Genomic DNA, 21,735 nt, shown 5'->3' on the forward strand with positions numbered 1-21,735 from the left:
AAGTCATCACGGCTTGTTTGTTCATCTTTATCCACATGGTGTTTCAGTTTACCTCATAGTAATAAAGCTGATAATATCAAACACTTCCGCAGCCTGCGATTAAACATTTGTCTTTTTGCGATTTTCCGCTTTTATACCTATTTTTGTTAATGTTGTTTTTTCGTCTTATTCCTGTACTTCAGGTTTTTACATTTTTTTATTTGGACATGTTGTTTTCAGAGTGATATCTATACAGGATGTTTTTACTTCACTTTTTCTTTTTTTTCCCTGTGAACTGGAGTTTGAATTTTCTAGCAGTGGAAGGTTATAGCTTTCTTTTCACAATTTCCCAGTTTTTAGCATCCGAATTCATAAGGACACTGAACTTCAGAACATTCTTTAGCAGCAGTATACGAAAGTACACCTCAGGCCCATAACAAGAAGGTATCTTCACTGTAGGATATTAGCCAATTAGGTTACTTTAAAACATTTAGCCCCATACATAAGCTAAATGCAGTATTATTTAGGAACCGGTTTAGTTTTATCAACATGTTCCAGTCGTCGTAAGTTCAAAAAATGTTTGTACGACAGCATTTACACTTTTTGCGTCCGTGTTGCCCGTTTAACATCAAGTCCCTTTTTTTTATGTAGAATCAATTCTGAATCCATATATTTTTCCAGAAGCTGTGTAATTGTGCTGTCCTTGTCTAAATTGCTTTGGAGTGATCGTGCTTTTGGCACATCTATCAAAGCCATACCCTTTTATAAAACGAAAATGCAAAAATCAGCCTCTCACATGGACCGTCTAAGTGAGCGGCGCAGTGATAAATTTTCTTGTTAGGAGAAATTACATCCACTAACTTGAGCTACTTTAGCATGAAATTGAAAAAGAAGCATTTCTTCGGAATTTACATTCTTGATTCAATGAAAGATGTAGATTAGCCCTTTGGAAAGAGGGGGGAAAAACACGTAACTAAGGAACTATGACTTTTTTTCACGCAAGGCTGTTATTAAAACGTGTCACAGGATTGGAATGGAAAGGTTTTGTTTATGGAAGTTGAGTGCACTCAGGCGAGCAGTCGCCTTAAAATGCCGAAGAAAATGCATTTGCTGCTTGTTCAGATGCATCTACGCTTTCTTGTGCCTCCGCCCCCTTGGTTTTTCTTCTTCTTTTTTCTTTTTTTTAAAGAAAAAACATCTTTATCAGTAGCTTTGGCTGCTCTCGTCTCCCACCTAAGCCATGCACAGCTCTAATCAAAACCACCGGGAAAGAGAAAGAGAGAGAGAGACAGAGATGGGGGGAGAGAGAGAGAGAGAGAGAGAGATTGGGAGAGAAAGACAGAGAGACAGAGATGGAGAGAGAGAGAGAGCCTCGCTTCACTTGCCGCCGGTGCTGGTTTTCTCCCTTAAATAAATTGCGGGGAAAATGTTGATTGATAGATGTTGCGTGTCATAAGAGAAGATAACTGTATCTTCCGTGGGCTTTACTAAAAGGTCAGGCGCGCGGCATAATTGGAATACGCGAAGGCAACTTAGAGATAAAGCGGATCATGGCGAAGGAGCCGCGGCACCTTATAAGCAGCGAAATGTAGACTAAGATGCATTGTTCCCGTCGTTGCGGATGTAGTACCTATTAACTTCCCCTGATCTTTCTTTTTTTTTTTTTTTTTTTTGGTGAGCCGAGTGGCGGGGGGAGGGCTTCCGAATCTACCCCCCCCTTCCAGAACAGGGCGCTGTAGACCTGGAGGAATCTAATAGTAACAGCCGTGGGGGGTTTTTCGCGGTTAGAGCCGGATTCCTTGGAACAAAGCAGTCGAGGCAAGGAACCTGCTTCTTGTTTACTCGCTATATTAGTTTCTGTTTGCCAGGCGTACAAACAATATTAAGCTGCTGTTTCGCTGTTATTGTTTGCTGCCACAGTCTTATATTCCCCCCCCCCCTTCCCCCCCACCTCACATGCACACATATCCCAAGCCAATACTATTTGTGGCGCCTTTGAGATTTTCAACTTTTCTCTCTCAGAAAGTTCTGCACTGTGTACTGCAGGAAATATGACACTGGGAAAAAAGAACACGAAAGGGAAGAAAACTCCTCTGTGTATTTTTTATTTCATTTTTTTTTATTTTTCCCCCGTGGTTGAGCTGTCCACCTACGTGTCACCTGTGTGGATGACTGTCTGCTGAAATCTACACCATACAGTCTTTACGCAGACTGGGTCTGCTTGCAGTCCGAAACCAATCAAAATCAGTTTTTCGTTAACTTCGTTTTTTTTTTTTTTTCCCTCCCCCAAACAAATACGTCTGCACAGTATTCATTTCACCGCTGTCAATAGCCTTTGAACACTTAGGGTTAGCTGCACGGGTGTCTTCTCAAAGCCAAAGAGGTGCATCGTATTGACCCCTCTGGGTAATTCTGTAGCCACAAGACCCAGGCCTTTAAGAGACAGACACACACTATTGACTTGCAGTTAGTGTGGGCTGTGGGGTATAGATAAAGTATGCGCGGGGGAAATTGATTATCTAATGGCTACATTTGTGAGGTGCTGAAGGGCAAAGCCAGGGTCACTCAGGTGACTCCACTCTTGGAGGTGTGTGGCAGTGATGGGGGGGGGGGGGGGGGGGGGGGGGGGGGGGGGGGGGGGGGGGGGGGGGGTGAGGTTTCCCAAGCTCTGTAATGGGCGGGTCTACAGTGAGCTATCAGTCATGGACTTGTCTGAGCCAATCAAAAATATTTTGCCCTCCACAGAAATACAAAACTATTGGCTCCAGTTACAGCGTCACTGACAGTATGTTTTTGGTTTCTTTATTTCCCCACTGGGGTTCACCTGGATTAGCACGGAGAAGCCATGATGTAACTTTGATGCTTGTATGGCAGGAACTCTCGAGAAAGCACCATAGACTGTTAAACACTCAGCTTAATTGGACTCAGTTGGACTCACTTCGATCAACGTTTGTCCTTGGCTGTGACTAATAAATAAATACAATAGTTTTTTTTTTTTTTCTCCACAAATTCAATTCATTTTGCTAATTGCTGACCTTGCTGATCTGTTTTTGTAAAGAAAAGAAAGACGAACAAATAAACGATCTGAGAGGGTACGACTTGCTTATTACTTCTGTGGCATTGTCTGGTTTCTAGTGCTGTGTTTCGAAAGCGCATAATAATGTGTGAATAATGTGCAAATAATGTTCGCCTTAATGATTATTGAGTGTTTTTTTTTTTGTTTGTTTTTTTATTTAAGGCAATTCAGCTTTAATAGCAAGGAAGTACATGGTAGTGATTGAATGATTGTGTAACACGGGTTAGCTTACCCTTCTATTACATTTCGGCAGTGCCGTTTGCTGTTTACAGGCTCTATCTCTGGGTTTGTGAGTGTTGTTTGTTGTTTGAGTGTTGTTGTCTTGTTTACACGCGTGTGCTTTCTCGCTCGTGTGCGCTCATCTGTATCGCAGCCGAGCGCGTCAGTATCGACATCCAGCACAAGCGCATCTTCTTTTGTGGTTTTTTTTTTTTTTTTTTTTTCCCAAAAAGACTTTCAGATCTTTCTGAAGCGCGGCAGGATTACTCGTCGCCTCCAGACGTCTCCTTTGGTCCCCGAGCCTCCGTAATAGACGCTCGTCAACAAAGAACGAGGCGAACGCTCCGAGCGCCGAAAGGCGGCCTCGCCGCGAGGCTTTTGGCACTCCACGCCATTACAGCGTCTTGAGAGGCGGCCGACAAAGCGCCCTCCATAAAGGCTCCGCCGCCGCCGCCGCCACTCTCTTCGACTTCTCACGCCGAGCGCGAACGGCGGAGTTTTAACACTACATCCCCACAAAAAAACGTCTTCCGCAATCTGTGTGAAGCATGCCCGCCCGGGTCTGTGAAAAGAGTGGGGGGAAAAAAATTAAATGGATCATGATCACTGCGCGCTCTTTCTCTCCAGAAACACGGAATGCAGACGTGCGGCTACGCTAAACGTGTTGCGCTAAGCCACAATAAAAGTCGCCGCTGTGCTAAAAACATGCAGAAAGGAATAACAAAGTAGGTTCTCTAGTGGAGCAACAGCAACTTTTTAAATGACAGCAACACAGCGTGTTTTCTGTTCCCAGTCAAGTCTAAAATGGGGAAGGAAGTGCTACCGTTGGCATGGAAATTAGTTGATCATTTGACGCCTGTGTTGGAGACTGTGACACAAGCTTGTATCTAAAGGCAATCAGGTGTCTGGCCTTCTCGCAGCAAATGTCACAGGCTGTATCAGAACAAAAACATGGCGAGGTGTCTTCCAAACAGCGATCCACATCAGCACTTGTAAATATTTCTGTATCCCTTCCCCCCAATTTGGGATGCCAAGTCATATTGGTAAGGTTATTCTGTCACTGCATATTGACAGAATTGATATTGATATTCTAGAAGGACTCAAAATGCAGTTCTGTATTGCGCACATCCTCGGCAACCAGCACATCCTCTGTAACGTGCACATCCTCCGTAATGCGCTCACATCAGCCGCTGCCTCTTCCTAGCCTGCGTTCCCCCAGCTGGGGTCACTTTCACACCGAGATCCTTTGGGCACACTTCAGACGCTGCCGAAGCCTGGGCTATCTTCCCCCGAGCGAAACCTTCGCTCCCTGGGCGAAGCCACGGCCAGTCGCGTGCCAATCACGCGGCCCCGCCTGCCGCAGCAGAGCCAGGCCAGGACGCCGTCACACAGGCGCGGGTTTGCCGGGACCGTCTCCTGGCGGCCAGGAGGGACTCATCCTGGACGAACAGGGAAGCGAGATTTAGGGGGGAAGGGGATTGTCACGTCTTTGAGTCCTGAAGCCATGAAAGACTTCCATAAATAAATAAAAAAGATGAAGTAAAAGGATCTGAAAGGCTGCTGAATCACCTCGTCTAAACCCAGGCTTTGCTTAAAGCTGGCTCGCAGGAGGAGGATGGAAACGGATTTCATAACTGAAGGGGCGAGGAGGACTGCATCGAGCTACGTACAGTGCAGGCAGAGGGACAGGCTTACCGCATTCAGTCCATTGTGGTGGAGATAACGAAACAGAAAATAAATACCAGGTTTATAATGTGCATCTGTTATTTTATTGTACGGTTATTCAGTTTGTTGTAATCGTATTTCTTCTTGTCCTGTGTAGTAAGTAATAGCATTAGCATAAGAAGTATTAGTTTCAGTAGTAGTATAAAGTAATAGTATTAATAGTAGTTTTCTGTTATAGTTGTAGCATTAGTGGTATCATTGTATACGTTTTTCTGGATTTCCTTTTTCCACAGAGAGGTTATTTTTCCCTCCTGTACCAATCCTGTCTGGCTGTTATATACAGCACCAAGCTGCACAGTTCAACAAAGATTCCCCTGTATTGTGCAGAATTTCCATACCAGTTTTTTTTTTTTTACGTGGAGAGAGAAGTCTGAAAGTTTGTATAAATATATATACCTGCTGTTTTAGTGCTGTCTGGCTTATTTGTTCTGGCTCCGGCTCCCCTTTCTGGAACTGCACAAAAAGCCGCCCGAAAAACCCGCCTATTAGAAGTGAGATTTGCACACTTTGAGAGACGGGCTAAACAGTCCCCGTGTTTTCTTTTTCTCCTGTTGAGAAAGAGCGAGGAGGTTACACAATGCAGCCGCTTCTCATCTCCCCCCCCACCCCCCCCCCAACCTCCCCCCCCCCATAAACGCGCAGATCCCCGGGATATAAATGACTGAATTCATCACCAATTCATCAGGGAGGCTGAGCTATGCAGTTGTGTTTACAGTGGCAGAAAGTTAATATAAATTTTCATCAGAAGGGGAAGTTTACACATATGATTCTATTTGTCCTTCATTATTAGCACCTGAGTCTGGGCTGGAAACCGTAATTGTCTACAGACACAGGCCAAATAGATGCAAGGGAAAGGTAAATAAGCACACCAAAAATAATTTTATGGTTGTCTGTTACAATCCTCTCCCCGGGATTCTTAATCTAGAGAATCAATAAACAACGTGAGCGAGGCTCCTTTCCCAGCGCGCAGCCCGTGGCCTCAGTCTTGCAGGCTCACAGTAGGCCATTGTTCCTTCAGGACTGGGGAGGGGAGGAGGTGGGGGGGGGGATTCTCCATGGACCCCCTGGTACATTACAGGCTCGGCTGATTTATTGAGTTATAAATACGAATGCTCATTATTCCAATACTCACTCTCTGTCTCTCTCTTCCTCTCTCCCTATTTCTCTCTCTCTCCCTCTCTCTCTCTCTTTCTCTCTCTCTCCCTCTTTTTTTTCCCCTCTCTCTCTCTCTCTGTTATTCTCCTTGCCAGAATGTTCGTCTGATTTCACAGTAGCCTCTTCTTTCCTGTCTATACCCAGTCTCATACCCGGTTTTCCCCCCTCCTCCTCCTGATTGGCTCATTAAAGACTCTCCACCCCCCCCCCCCCGTTTTAGCTTAGCATCAGCCGGCTAATTAGAACACTTTGCGATCCGCTTGTTTATCCGGTGCGTAACCGTGCTGGATGTGGTTCTCTCTTCCCTGTCGCTCTGTGCAAAAGGTCAGGCTCTTTCACGGCCTGCCTGGAAGGGGAACAGGGCCAGCCTGAACAGTTTTGACGGTTTGAATTCTCAAGTGCAGCGCAGAGCCCGTGAGGGTGACGCTGTGGGGCCAGCGAGCTTGATAAAACACTGCTCAAGCTGCCCGCGCTTGTGCCTTTGCTGTGTGAAGTGGAAAGCATATTATTTTTGCCCGGGAAGTACTTGGCACTGAACAGACCTGGGTCAAATGCATATTTCAGTCATTTCAGCCGCTAATCGGTCTTGTACACTTATCTGAAAAATAATTTTTGTGCTGTTTATTTGTGAAAGTAGATTGCTGATGTTTACCCTTTAGAGACTGGTACAATTCCTTGGATTACTTGGAACTTTAAAAGAAACAATATTTATCAATGTTCTATGATATTTAGAACATAACTCTGCATTTTGTATGACTACGTTATTAGCATGTTCTGTTGAAAATTTCCAGAGATAGGCAAGATCAACAGAATTTCTTTTGATATTTTGCCAGCATCATAAGAGATGAAGTACTAAATGTACGTGGTCTAGGGTTGGTATGATCTTGTGAAACAAAAATGTTGATATGTGTGTACATCTGTCTTTTTATTTTGCGTTCGGTTCTCAGCGGTGTGCTTGAGTGTGTCGCTAGTCCTGCGCAACATATTGTAATTACACTTTTATAGCACATTAATAATGCATTCGTTATGGAAAATACAGTCAGTGTTGTCCTAGCATTCAGAACAAGGCCCGTTATGAGCCCACCGAACAGTTGTGTTGGTCTGAAGGCCACCATTTTCAGGCAGTGGTGGTTTCTTCATTCCGTCATCACGTGTATTTGGAATGTTAGCATTCTCAGATCTGCTCTGTTTTAGGTCATTTTCGCTTGTAATTAAAAAAAACGAGAGCTTTTGTTCAGAAAGACAATTTGATCTCCTCTAGAGGGCTTCCTTCTCCATCTGATCTGCCACTTCCTAATTAAACGGCACGCTGGTAAGGATTTCCTGTTCTTTTTTTCTTTTCTTTTCTTCTCTTTTCTTTTTTCGGTGTCAGAACGTCTTTTTAAAAAGGCACGTAGTAATTGCCCCGTCCCGTTCCCTTATTCATAAATGTAGATTTAAACACCAGGTGGAGAGAGGGAACGTTCGGAGCGCCTGGCTTTTTTTTTTCCCCCCGCTGTCTGCCTTTTCCTCTCCCCAGCGCTCAGCCATTAGCGTAGCCAGGAGTTGTCTGTGTAAACAGGCTTGTTTCTCAGCGTTTCACATAATGGTCGCCTGTATCATTTTTTCTTTTTTTTTTCTTTTTTTTTCTCCCTCCCCTGACCTCGCTATCTGCAACCAATTACAGCGGATCCATTTGGGCTGAATCTATTTTCATAAGAAGGCCCGAGCCGCGCTGTTGTTCCTCAGCGATGAATATCAACATCAAATATGCCTCTGAGTGGCCTTGTTATTTATGTTGGAGTGAGAGATTTTTTAGCCCCGGCGCTCTCAAGAATCCGTCACACGCCGCTCTGTTTATACGCCGAGGGTATTAATAGGACGGGATGTCATTCCGTCTCGTTTGAAGGTTCCAGGCAACCCGGGTTAAATGGACGCGTTCTCCGTGTTTTGGCGGCGCGTAGCTTGGCAACAAAAGTTCTGACGGAAGTTTCTTGACCTTTTTTTCATCCTTTTTTTTTCGGTAAATAGGGTAGCGACTGCAGAAGTCCCTTTTCCTGTCAGCCTGTGGGGTGGCTGGCTCTAAGGCACTTTGCCTGGTTGCTTTTTCAGCCTCAGTATAACGTTTTTTAAAATCGCTTTGAGCGTTGTTGTCCATTTCTTTCCATGGTTTTCTGATCACGCGAATGGGCCGCGATTCTGTTAGTGATGATAAATGGTGTGTTGGCCGCTCATGTTTCTGGAGATCAGTTGTGTCCTTACTGAGACCTTATGCAGAAAGTGTTCAGTGTTAAATCAACACTGATGGAGTGCATTTGTCCCCACTTCCTCATTTTACCCCATATAAACTCCAGTACATTACAACTCCAGTTGCATTAATGCTGAATATTTCACAGAGGTGGTGCTGTGTTGCACTGTACAGTCTCACTGACATGAGCACTTAATAAAAGTTTGGTTTGATAAGTACTTAGTAACTGTTGTTAGAATACTTTAAATTTTTATTTTTACTTGTTACAACAACTACCAGAGACCACATGGCAAAGGATTTAATTAAACCTGATTTGGGAAACGAGTATTTAACAACCAAAGATCATTTCCTAAATGAGCAATTATGCATAATTCTCTACAAATATATTGGTTGGTTGGTATATTCGTTCATAACACTTTTGAAATGGCATCATTTCTGTTGCAGAGGTTTTGATAAACATGGATAATGTTCAATTATGTGTGTGACATAGAATCGTTTAAACCAGTGGGAAGCCATTGTGCTTTTACACAGTTCCGTAATCAGTGCGAGATTCTGTATTTTAGTTTTGCATTAACAATGTGGACTTTTTTTAGCAATCTGAAATGTTTTGTGTGTACTGTACATCTGTGGTGATGTTTAGTTTTGCAACTTGTCTTATTTCTTTCTCGCCTACTCTGACAGCAGTGTCTGTGCATCATTTCACCCACAACCCACAACCAACTGTTGTTTTTTAAAAAATCTACAATGTTCTTAAATAATTTAATGACTCATTTTGATCATTTAGAAAACAAACGACTTCAGTTTTTCTGTAATTATTCAAAGTCATTCCCATCATGCCATGCGCATTTTCAAAACACAGTAATTGCCGTTAACAGCGAATGGGATAGGGCTCAAACTCGCTGTACGGCTCTTTTCAGTATTCAAAACAAGGCAACTGGTGCGTACTGCCATTACGGCTCTTTGCACTGTAAAATAGGGTGCTGGGCGCTATTTTATCAACAGACAAAAGAGATAGAATTGGCAAGACGTGATAGACAAATGCTGAATTAAACACCTGTAATTTTGACTGTAGCTGGCAGTTTAAGTAGAACGTGTTCGTGTGACACGTGAGTTTATTTGCAACCCTGCTCATAGAAGTGGCGCGAGGTGCTAAACACACACATTTGGAAGAAGCCAGAGAGTTCAATCCCGCGTCTTTGGCAGTGGCGGAGTAATTCATAGTAATTCGTTGGAAGTGTCTCCTGCCGGATTGTCTGTCTGGGCTGGCTGTGGGGTCATCTGAGACCGAATATGCGTGTGACAGACCGGGTAGTGTACATGTGACAGATTGGGTAGTGTACGTGTGACAGACTGGGTAGTGTACATGTGACAGACTGGGTAGTGCACATGTGATAGACTGGGTCCATACATGCGATGGACTGGCTCATGTACATGTGACAGACTGGGTAGTGTACATGTGATGGACTGGCTCATGTACATGTGACAGACTGGGTCCATACATGTGACAGACTGGGTCTGTATTTATTACTGAATAGCTCCATACCTCAGACTTCAGAACTTATAGGGGTAGATGCTGGAAAGGCCAGTGTGCCTGTCTTTTGCCTCTCTCCCACTGTCCCCCAGGGAACAGTTGTAAATGGCCTATTCATTTATGTATTACTACTTGTCCAAAGCTGTTTGCCAGACAGCTGATTAACCTTTCCCAGTAAAATTGTGTGCTACACTTTGATAGATTGAAACCATCTTAGTTTGCAGTCACTCCGCTCTAAGATCAAGGAAAAATTAAGACTGTGGGAGAGAGAGAAAGACAGAGAGGAAGAGTAAGAGAGATTCTTTTGTTGTAGTGCTATATTCAGTGGATTTATGTTGTCGATGTCTGTTCCAACATAATTCTTGCTAATCAGCGATTGATTTTGTAGCTGCAGGTGAAGCAGTTATTGAACGTGTCACAATGTGATTTGGTTGGGGTGATTTCATTAGTAGCTTATGTCTTATGTCATTCCGGATGTGAATATCAAATTTAGCAAAGGCTAAGGCTAGAGGAATTTAACTGATTATATTTGAATGAATGAAATGAATAAATAAAAACGGATGCAGAGAGTGTCTGAATGCTCTGTGATATTAACCAGAGTTGCAGGTGGCCTGTGTCTATGTTGAATGTGATCATTGTCAACAGTGGGGGGGGGGGGGGGGACTTTCCACAAGTTTCCGTGTTTGTTTACTCGTACTGCTGGATTGAGGTGTGGCTCTTGTTCACGTGAATGGTGTTCTAGCTCCACTCGTGGGAATTTTGTGGATAGGCAGATTGCAGAATTGGGTATGGTTAGTTATCACAGTCATCAAACCACTAGAATCAAGTGTGGACAGACCCTTAGTCATGACTAATATTTTTGAAACTGTAGCCTAGAATAAGCACTTGAAACTATAACAATATAGTCGCAGAATGTGTGTATGTGCATGTGTGTATGCACGCACGTATGTGCATGTGTATGCATGTGTGTGTACCTGTGTGTGTACGCGCATACTGTACATGTGTGTGCGCTCCTGTGTGTGTGCACATGCACGCGCGTGTGTGTGTGTGTGCCTGTGTGCATGCTCATGCATACGTGCGTGTTTGCGTGTATGTGTGTCTGTGTGTGCGTGCTCATGCATACGTGCGTGTTTGTGTGTGTGTTTCTGTGTGTGTGTGTGCCTGTGTGTGCATGCTTATGCATACGTGCGTGTTTGTGTGTGTGTTTCTGTGTGTGTGTGTGTGCCTGTATGTGCATGCTTATGCATACGTGCGTGTTTGTGTGTGTGTTTCTGTGTGTGTGTGTCTGTGTGTGCGTGCTCATGCATGTGTGTGTGTGTGTGTGTGTGTGTGCTCATGCATGTGTGTGTGTGTGTGTGTGTTTCTGTGTGTGTGTGTCTGTGTGTGCGTGCTCATGCATGTGTGTGTGTGTGTGTGTGTGTGTGTGTGCTCATGCATGTGTGTGTGTGTGTCTGTGTGTGCGTGCTCATGCATGTGTGTGTGTGTGTGTGTGTGTGCGTGCTCATGCATGCATGTGTGTGTGTGTGTGTGTGTGCGTGTGAGCGAGTGACTGAGTGTCTTTGTGTCTCTGCGTGTTCTCCCCACCTCTCCTGAAGTTAAAGCCGTGCCCTCCACAATGGCAGCCGATCCTTTTTCTGGGGAGACAAATCAATGTTGTTAGGACACAGTGCCACTGCATGGAGTTTGTTTACTCTGGTTTCCAGTGTCTTCCTGCCTGCTCTGAGACCCGGCAGGAGCCAGACAGTGGCAGCCCTCTCCCTGCCTTTTCATAATTGATCAGGGGATGGCTTCCTTCCCTGAGGGTTAAGACGTGGCAACTTTTTTCTGTTTGCTCAGCATCTCAATGCTCTAGTTCAAACAGTGTTCACACCAGCTGGTAGTGTAGTGCCATATGCACAGGCCTGTCAAAGAAACTGTTGCCATGGATACCGGAGCGCGGCGGAAAAAAACACAACCCCTTGATTCTCGTAGAAAAAGTGTCTTTCCACTATCTGAAGTGTTTTTCTTCTTCCTCACAATGAAAAAACAGCAAAGTTTTTTTTTTTTCTTTCTTTCTTTTTTTTACATTTGTCATTTCTACATCCGCTGTGGATGTGTAGTTGTGTGTGTGTGTGCGTACGTTTGTGCGTATGTGTGCGTGTGTGTGCTTTTTGAAGGGGAATATGCCCAGCTGAGCTGAATATATTCCAGCATATTTTGGTTTGTTTGTGGAAGCTTTAAGAAGTGCAGTCGCTGTGGCTTTACGGTCTTCCTGTTGTTCAGCTATGTTCAGGCGTATGGTGAACATTTCTGGTTCTTTCAGGCAAGAGCGAGCCACCTCCAGACTCCTGCTTCTCTCTCTCTCTCTCTCTAGTTTTGATTTTTGGTAGCATCACTTATTCTGACCATTATTGCCTTTTCTTCCTTGTTATTACCAATCTGAAATAATAAGCTGAATAGCAGCATGGTTTCACTTCATGTGGATAAAAATCCTCCAGGGTGGAAACATAAAGAGCAATGCACAGGAAATAAAAAATAAAAGAAAACGCGGAGGAGCTCACTGCTGTAAATGGCAGGAGAGCAAGGCTTCATGAAGATGAAAATGCTAGCACATGCTATCGCTGACTCACCGGTTTTAACCAATCACTGTCTTTCTGCAGAGAGTGAAACTTTTTTAATTGGTTCAGACATGTCAGTGATTGACAAGTCGTTGCGGCCCCGCCCATTCTGAGGACGTTGACACCTTATTCTCTCAACAGTAGGATTCCCTTTCCGGGGATGTTGAGTGAAAGGTAGATACTGTGGGTGGTAAAAAATAAAAAGATAAATGCGCTTCATGTGTGTGAAATGATGTATTCTTTTAGCCAGGCATTGTTGAGTAATATGACATATAAATGTTGAAAACCAGATGCTGCCCTGGCAGTAGATCTGTAAATGTCTGAAGTGGGGATCATTTGTTGGCCTCTTGGGGCAAACTCAGCATTCCTGTATGGATTATGGATTACGATATTGCGGCATTACATTGTGTTACTCTGTTTACCCTGCTGGTATCGACTGGCCACAATCAAAATCACAGCTTTGGCCGAGCCAATAAAATAAACAGACATTCCTGCAGGAGTAGACAATCTTTGGATAACAGACTCAGATATTCTATACCCATTAACATTTGAATTTAAGAGAGGGAAAGACCACATGCCTTTGCCCATATGGCCAATATCAAGAACCGATATTGACCATAGTACATTACTGGATATTTAAGCAGTCGTAATTATGATTGACTTTGCTTCTAGTAATTTATGTTGGATCAGAAAGTCTTAGAAACATTTAACTCGGTGGTGCCTAAAAATAAGCTGTGAGTCATTTTCCTTTTTTTTTTCTTTTTTTTTTATCCGGTAGGTAAACAGCAGGCCGACATTTTCGTTTCGCGCTGAAAACAGACGGAATGAGGGTTTAAGTTCCGCCTTTGAGAGTCTAGCGCACAACGCTGCAAATTCCCAGTTCCCGCCTAATTTGCTTTCAAAGGTAATCTGATGTTGATTTGTCTAATTTAATTACGGCTTCTAGTAACACTTCACATCTTTTGCCTCTGCCTCAAATTGATATTATGAATATGCAAATGGGCTGGTAATTTGGAGAGAAGTGGGCATTTGAGCGGGGCACACTCTAGACAGGTCAATTCCACTGCTGTGGCACTGCCTGCCTCCCTCAAGGGCTGTGGAGGGGCTGCCTCTCTCTATCTTTGGCTATGGCACTGACAGCACACTGCATATTATTATTATTATTATTATTATTATTATTATTATTATTATGGTTGCTGTTGTTTTCTGTACATTGCTGTTAAGCCTTATAATTATATATTATATAATTTAGATAATATTTTTATTATTGTCATGATGATGATGATGATTGATTATCATTATTATTATTACTCGTACATTTCTTTAAGCTTGTTAAAGTTTGCTCTTTTCCGCATTAGCAGTGTGGCCAAAGCTGCTGTTGATTAGTTTTTTTTTCCCTGCTACACTTTGTGTTGTGGAGGATACGGAGCTCATCTGTAAGGAGGGCCAGCCTCGCTCACCTCTTCCCCGTCTCTCTCTTCCCAGGCCCTACAGACAGCCAGACAATTACTCCTGCAGCAGCAGAGCAGCGGCCTGAAATCTCCAAAGAACAACGACAAACAGCGTCCGCTGCAGGTGAGTGCCACGCCCCGTGATCTCTCCCCCCCCCCCACCTCGGCGTCCGCGCGCGGCTTTTTCATTTCCGACCCGTCGCTCGCTTCAGCGTCAGCGAGCGGCTGGCGCTAACGCGAGCCGCTTCCCTTTCCGTGCGGCGGACCCCGTCCTCCTGAGAGGCGACTGGCTTGCTGTTCTAGCAGCTCGTCTTTTTTAACAGAAGAAAAGGAAGTTGTTTTTTTCTTGCTGTTTTTTTAAAAGCTGTGTTTTGAGACGTTTCTGGCGGCCAGCTGCTCCTGGACGGGGCCTCCATTCTCTGCACTGTAGACAGAGGCTCCTTGTCGTTAAGGTGTGTCTCATAGCTCCCCAAAGCCCTTATAGCCCTCGTGAACTCCTTCCAGAAGCCCCCAAATCCCCCCCCCCCCCCTTCCATTACCTCCCTGGCCCTCTGTAGCTCTGGACAGCCCCTATAAACCAGCACCCCCCCCCAAAACTAAACACACCAGTTCGCCCCCACTGTGCCAGCTCTCAGTCCTCCACCTCTCCACCAGTCGCCAACTATCCAACTGTTCTCACATCTGATCCTCATCACACCCGCCTGCGCTAACTTCGCTATCAGTTTCGCGTCTGGCATGTGCTGATGATGGGCCATTAGCTGGATGCTGGTTTTGCTAGCCATGTAGCCGCTCACGGCGGCAGATCAGCAAGCAGCCCAACTTTTCATTCGCTGTGCTCCTTTTACCTGCGAAGGACTCTGTGCCCACCTTTAACCTTCATCCTCACCTTGAACCAAATTCACTGTGTAGAGAGATTATGATCTGTGCAGGAATCTGTTCACCTTTAACCTCCACCCTTAACTTGGCTGGGTGTAGCTGCTAGGTCTGATGGAGGCGTAGTGCTATATTCTGTCAAATTATGACATGGCTTCATAAATCTGCATGTTGGCGCATACACAAGGCATTAGTGTCTTCATATTGTATATATAGGGCATTAAAGCTTGTGAATTTTGAATGTACGAGTGATGGACGACCCTTTAATCTTCGTATTTCGGTTGTTTGTTCAAGGTTTTTTTTGTTTGAAACCTCGAGACAGCTTCGTGCCTTGAGCGTCGTCTGACTTTTAATCATGAAAGAGACGTGCTGTACTGCGTTACGGAGTGAAACGTGCTAACCGCCGCCCCCCCCGTCCCCCCCCCCCCCGAAATCAGCCTCTCCAACCCCGGCAGCGCCTGCAGTCAACCAGGGTCTTATTTTATCTGCATTTGAAAGCTAAGCATGTTTCCACAGGAATTTTGTTTTTACAGTGTGAATTATTATTTCAGAAGCGGCGAAATGTCAGAGGGTTTAGAGTGCTCATTGAGGCCGTGGAAGTTTCTGGAACAGTCATTGGAACAGCATGTGCATTGTAGACAGGTAGCGAAGAGATATATTTGTTGATATAAGCCATGCCCAGTGAACACCAGGTTTTGTGTGTGTCTGCATGTGTGTGTGTGTGTGTGTATGTGTCTGTCTGCATGTGTCCGTGTGTGTGTGTGTGTGTGTGTGTGTGTGTGTGTGTGTGTGCGCTCCTGCATTTGTGCATATGTGAATGTATGCATTCCAGCCAGTGTGAAACTGTTTTCTTTTATTTGGTTTGAATAGCAGTCTGTTTAATTTATTAAATATATTTCTCATTTATTAGTTCCACTGAAGTACAAGAGTGTATTAATCTGAAGAATGCTCTGTTGAAAGGAAGCTAATTCCGCCTAGCTAATTCTTTTGTGTCTAGCTGTCAGTTTATCTCATCAAGTATAATTTGCCGTATTGATTTTTCATACAATGGTGTCTTTATTTGCTTGTCACTGGTGTGGATAAGGTCACATCCATGCAGCTTTTAACGCATTCCTCTTGTGACCCTGTTCAACAGAGAATTTTTCCTTCAGACGAGACAAAAAACACGACAACAATGCCGTCCGTTGTAAGATCTCTTCAGCTGCCTTTTGATAATGTCAACAATTAAAATATTTTAAGCTTTTATTTTTAGGTCTAAATTGCAGTGTGAGAGCGTGCTCTGCTCTCAACTAATAAGTGCTATCAAGGAACAGTAGGTTACCTCATTAGTGCTCTGTGCATTTAATTACAGAAGGGAAAATTGGAGTTAACCTCATCGTTAATATTTTCACAGAGTATTACAATGACGACACCTTCAATTGGAGTCACACCCCTGTGTACCTAATTATGCATGGGAGCAAGACACGGTTTGCGAGGGCAGCTCGATGACTTCCATTAAATGGTTTAGATTGGCTTATTCTGATTATGTAAATGAGTTGTTTAAAACAGGAAAAATTAGTAGTTTAAAACTGGAAATATTGGTAGGAACCGCACTACTTTGTAGAAACGTTGCCTTCCATATTTGTGGCATTTTGCGGTAAAATTTCACGTTGTTCTGAGCGCTATGACACGTTCAGGTTTGCACTGCACACTTCTCGCCACTAACAGCTGTCTGACCGAGAGTTTGACTGCACGCTGTTAATTCAGCATTAATTAATTAATGCTCATTAGATTCAGACATGTAGGGTCTAAAGGGGAAGGATTGCGGTTTCCAAGACTTTCTTAAAACGCCTTCTTCTTTTCGAGAGAGTAGATGTTCTTCTTTGCTTAAATAAATTCATTTACAGCTGCACAGAATATTTATTTCACTCAACCAAGCATTTCGGTTGGTTTTGTTAAGCTGAAATAGACTTAAAGCTGGCCCAGTGTTTTAAATTGACAGGAATGACAATGCATAGTTTTTGACGATGCATAGCCTGTAAAGCAAGCGTGACAGAGCTGGGAAAGGGTGTTGCTTTCTCAAACTGTCCTTCTTTAATGGAGTAATGGAACCAAAAAATGATATGCATGCTTTTTTGCAGTAAATCAAATAAACAAGATCGACTATAGAGGGTGGCTGTCATTAAAAATGCTCCCATGTTATTCAGTATTGTTCCATGGTTTTCCGATACAGGCTATTGTCTGGCTATTGAAGGCTTCCCAGCTCTAGTTCCGGTGTTCAGTTTATAACTTGTTCATAACTCGTAAACACCATTAGTCCATAGGAGTGTGTGCAGTAGATGTTTTTTTTGTTTTTTTTTGGCCAGTATTTTTCTAAATTCTTTGTTTTCTCAGAACTTTGTTTTTAGGCCATAGATGGAAAGTGGGGAAGATGCCTGTATCTGCAGACATAGCTCCTCAATGTTGAGCACCAAATCATACCTGCAGTCACCTGATAGCTAATAAACAAGGCCTCGTTCTGTTCGAATCCCTGTGAAGGAGAGAATCCCTTCACCAGTGCAGTTACGTCATATGGCGTAATCAGGATACCAAACACTACAGAGGCATGGGTGCTCTGCTGGTATTGTTCAGATTTAATCCAGAACTGTTGAACTTAAAAACTTCCTTAAAAATCAAGATGGCCCCCGTTTAATAAAGGACTTCAGCAGCAGTCCAGATAACAATGCCGGGCAGGATGGTGATTACTTTTGGCCAATCCAAATTTGGGGAGAAAAGGGAACAGAAAACAAGTAAAAAGGTGAAACTGAAACACCCACTAGGGATTGAGTTTAGTCTGCGCAGTCTAAAAGAATGCATATTGGTAAAAAATGCATATAAACTCAGCGTTATTAGCATCGCACTACTGCCATTGCTAGCTTTACAGTACTTTGGTAATGATTTAAATGATGTCAGCGCTGCTATTGCTTAGTCATTGATCTTTCGTCTTGGGGTAATCCGTGAGGTCAGTGCTAATGACTCTGGCTGGTTTGTGCTTGGCCTGAGGCATTCCTGCTTGCGCTTTTTATTTAGAAGTATTATCCGCCGGCCTACAGTCTCAGTGAGGTCACGACACCATCCGCCTTAATCAGCCGGTTAAGTGCACATTGTGTATATCGATTGTAGCACGAGGGCTAAGTAATACTTTCAGGCCCTGGAGGTGGAATGTTTGTTTGTCTCTGCTGTAAAATAGATGCGAGTTCTGCCAAAACGCTTTACTGCACGTTGGCTTCGTCACGGTGGGGTATTTTTAAACGTGCGTATGTACAGCACGTGCAGCGACTCGGAATCCCATTGGCCCATGACCAGTTCTGTGGTTCCTATAACACCAGAGAATTCGCAAATATTGAATATTTGAATTTATTCGGTTTATGCCATCCTCCTGTTACCAGTATGAATCAGTACAAAATGAGGCGTGTAAGTAGACCACAGTGGATTTATTTCATGCATCTGTAGGTCTGTCCTGTATTAACATATCCACTGTCTCTGATTACATATGTTTACTAAAACCAACAAAAATACCTTTCACAACATATGAAGGTTATTAAATTTAATTTATTACATATGCATATATATTTTACAATTTACGGCATGTACAGTTATTCCAGGGTTTTAGTTCTGCTGTTTTATTGACCCATTTATGTAGCAGGAATCATTGTCTAATGGCTCTTACAGATTATTTTATTTGGATGAGTGCATATTGTTGTTGTTGTTGCTTTTGTTGTTGTATGATCGATATTCCCTTGCATAGCTTAAATGTATACATGGAGACTTATATACATGGATACATCGTCCCCATATTCTCTCCATGCACCCTAATGCTGCGATTGTCTGGAAAAGCAAAGAATAGTCCCATTCATAGGCAGGCAGAATTGTTTTTGCAGATCACGGATAAATAAAATGACTCAGTCCTTAATTTTCAGATGTAGTTACTTTCAGTGATGTCAGCATCACATTACCTTTGTTTAATTTTGTTAACATCTGTATCATTTTTTTACAAAATAAAATGGTAAAACCGTCTGGAAAACTTTATAGAAATTTAAAGGCGTTTTCAAACCAGCCTCTTCCTCTTTCTTCATTTTTTAATGAAAGCCATTCAGGCTGGATGTGTAGCACTAGGGTAACACATGTCTGAGATTTGAGCATGCAGTCTTCCAATTATAACCCCACACAGTGTTCCAATTATAACCCCACGTGCCGAGTGTTAATTCAGATCAAACAGTTTATTTGAGTCCAGTGGGGGCCACGTGTACACTGTCAGAGTTAAATTAACACTGAGCATTGTGCTGTGCACTTCCCCTACCAAACACACATGTTCTCCATCTCACCAGCACATCTTGCTGTAGGTCCCCTACCGAGAAAATGGGAGAGGTAGCGCTGTCAGAGGTGAAGACTGATTACTGACATCAAACCTGACAGTTTATAACGGTGTTTAGTGTAAATCTAGTTAACTTAACATAATTGCATCACTGTCAGCCAGCCAGTGTTAATGTCATTTTTCACTGGCGGAACCTTCTTGCACAGTCACCTGGTGAAGGCGACTGTTTTAGCTGCCTAGATGGTTGATGAACGTTGCCTGCCAGCTGTTTGTGTTAGTGTTGCGTATCGTTTATACGGCATTAGCTTGCCATTTTTCATCCCACTCAAAACAGGTTTATTATGGGGAGAGGTGTCTTAAAATAACTTACAACCAAGTTAGTTACATTCCTGGACTGCATACATTATTCTGAATCCAAATGTGGTTCCCATGTGTCACAGCCAGTGGCCTAATTTTGTGGTATCTGTGTGTTTATCACTCTAGTCGTGCTTAAAGCCAACCTTCCCCCATTTAAAAAAAAATTAAACGTGTAAATAATTTTAACCGTGTCGCTTCAGTACATCATCGGAGGAGTTGGGAAACAGGCCGGGCGGTTTAAATAGAGCGTGAAGGTGCCGGCGCAGAAGCCTCGGCGTTTTATAGCGCAGGGGAAGGGGGAAGGAAATCGTCCGTAGATGGCGCGGCGTAAATGACTTTGTACACAAGCATCCAGAGTGCGCCGGGCTTTCGGCTGTAATTACGCATAGCATTAGCGTCTAAAGGCTTTCGCTCGGCTAATTCCGTCTCGCGGTCCGCGGCGTCAGCGTCGGCACGGCGACGCGGTGCCGCTCGCCGTATTTGCGTAATGTGACAGGTCTGTTATTACACAATAAACCCGCGGGAGCCCACAATAAACGCCTGCTTCTCCCCGTAAATCCCCGCACCATCACACCCTGCCCACGGGAGGATTTCCCTGGGCACACAACAGCTTCATCTCTCTCTCTCACTCTCAGACTCTGCCGTCCTGCCAATATCTTAACGCACGGTTATACGTTGACATTTAAAACACAAATAATAAATAGAGAAAATGTATCGGGGAGGGGAAAAAAATAAAAACAACTTTTGCACAATCGGAAGAGAGAGAGCAAGAGAGAGGGGGAAGGGTATAGTGAGATTGAGAAATTGTGGATTGCAGGAATTTTAGTGCAGTGCCTCTGAAATGATTTGTAAGAATCATTTTATGTCTCAGCTTGAGTCTGGTTTTTTCATTCTGCTGAATCATCAGTGATTTTAATGTGCATTAAGGAGAAAAATGCATCTTGAACATGGTGTGGCATTCTTCATAATACTATAATAATAACACAGCCATTATTTCATGATGAATTAACAATGTGCATTATGTGTCAGTGATTGGCTGAGCGTTGTGTGTCAGGAGCCACCACTGACTGGCTGAGTGTTGTGTGTCAGTGGTCACAACTGACTGGCTGTGCATTGTATGTCAGTGATCACAACTGGCTGGCTGCACGTAATGTTCATAATGTTCCTTGGGTGTTGCTGTGATGGATATGAGTGAATAAGATATATTAACAACTCAGAAAATGTAGTATCAGTAGTATGTATCATGTTTGCCCGCAGTAGTAAAGGTCATAATGAGCTAGATTACCAACCTTTTTGATACCACTGTTGCCCAGTTTTCAGAGCACACTGCAACATTGTGTAATCACTTGGACTGCTAATACTTGCTTTTCCAAGCTGCAAGTCCATGAATCAAAACAACAAATTAAATGTCTGACTCACAATTTGAGCAAGAAATGCAAATAAGCAAATTAAGAGCATTCTGTGTAGTAAACTGCTCTCTTAGTCACAGGAACCTGTCCCATGGTGCCGTGCGGCTGTAGCATCCCCAGAACCACAAGAAAACACTGTTGGCTAGCAACACATTTCAGGTTCACTAATAAACATGGAAAATAGCATGCACACTGAATTTGGAGTTAATAAGCCGTAGCGCTTTATTTTAAACCGTTGCGGATCGTCCTATTAAAAATAAACGCCGGCAGTTCACCTTTTCGGCTATGGAAGTGCGACTGCTTTGTATTTGTATTTTCCATAAATTTTGTATTATTTTAATAAATGCTTATTTGTCTTCGGCATAAGCGTGTGTTTGGATAACATATACATATTTATCGCAGTATTATATAATAGCTGCCTCTTTCTGCTGATGCAATATAAAATGTATAAGAGGATTTACTTATTTACAGCTTGGATTAGGCACACAGTCCCCAGACAGCTGCTGGTCAGTTAATATTCTGTGGGTGTTTGTGTCCAATAATACCCGTATCCTTGCAATAAAAATCAAAAGATGCATGTAATTATCCCCCTAATTAAATGTTACCCACTTTCATTTCAACCTTGTCACTTCACCTGACAATAGAGGAGAAAGACGTTGGATAATATAAAACTGTGAAACGCGTATTTATCCCCTTTAATGTTATTCATATCCACTACCTATAAACCAATAAACTACAGGCTATCCTTACATGGGTCATTCACTTTAAATATCCTTGTTATGTTGTTTGTTATTTAGCCTCGC

At 43.3% G+C, this 21,735-nt stretch overlaps 1 protein-coding gene across 9 annotated transcripts in view; it reads left to right on the forward strand.

Annotated features, from left to right (window-relative positions):
* The window catches only part of foxp2 (forkhead box P2), a 146,965-nt gene that overhangs the window by 78,276 nt on the left and 46,954 nt on the right, over positions 1-21,735 (forward strand). For 5 of the 9 annotated variants that reach the window (XM_035426168.1, XM_035426167.1, XM_035426164.1 and 2 more), the window contains 2 exons: positions 13,288-13,413; positions 13,995-14,084. In XM_035426168.1, coding sequence (XP_035282059.1) covers positions 13,288-13,413; positions 13,995-14,084 — 216 coding nt within the window. The remainder of the gene's footprint in view (positions 1-13,287; positions 13,414-13,994; positions 14,085-21,735) is intronic. The other 4 variants (XM_035426169.1, XM_035426170.1, XM_035426171.1 and 1 more) reach the window with 1 other exon arrangement.

This window comes from Anguilla anguilla, chromosome 7, assembly GCF_013347855.1.
Source record: "Anguilla anguilla isolate fAngAng1 chromosome 7, fAngAng1.pri, whole genome shotgun sequence".
Lineage (NCBI taxonomy): Eukaryota > Metazoa > Chordata > Actinopteri > Anguilliformes > Anguillidae > Anguilla > Anguilla anguilla.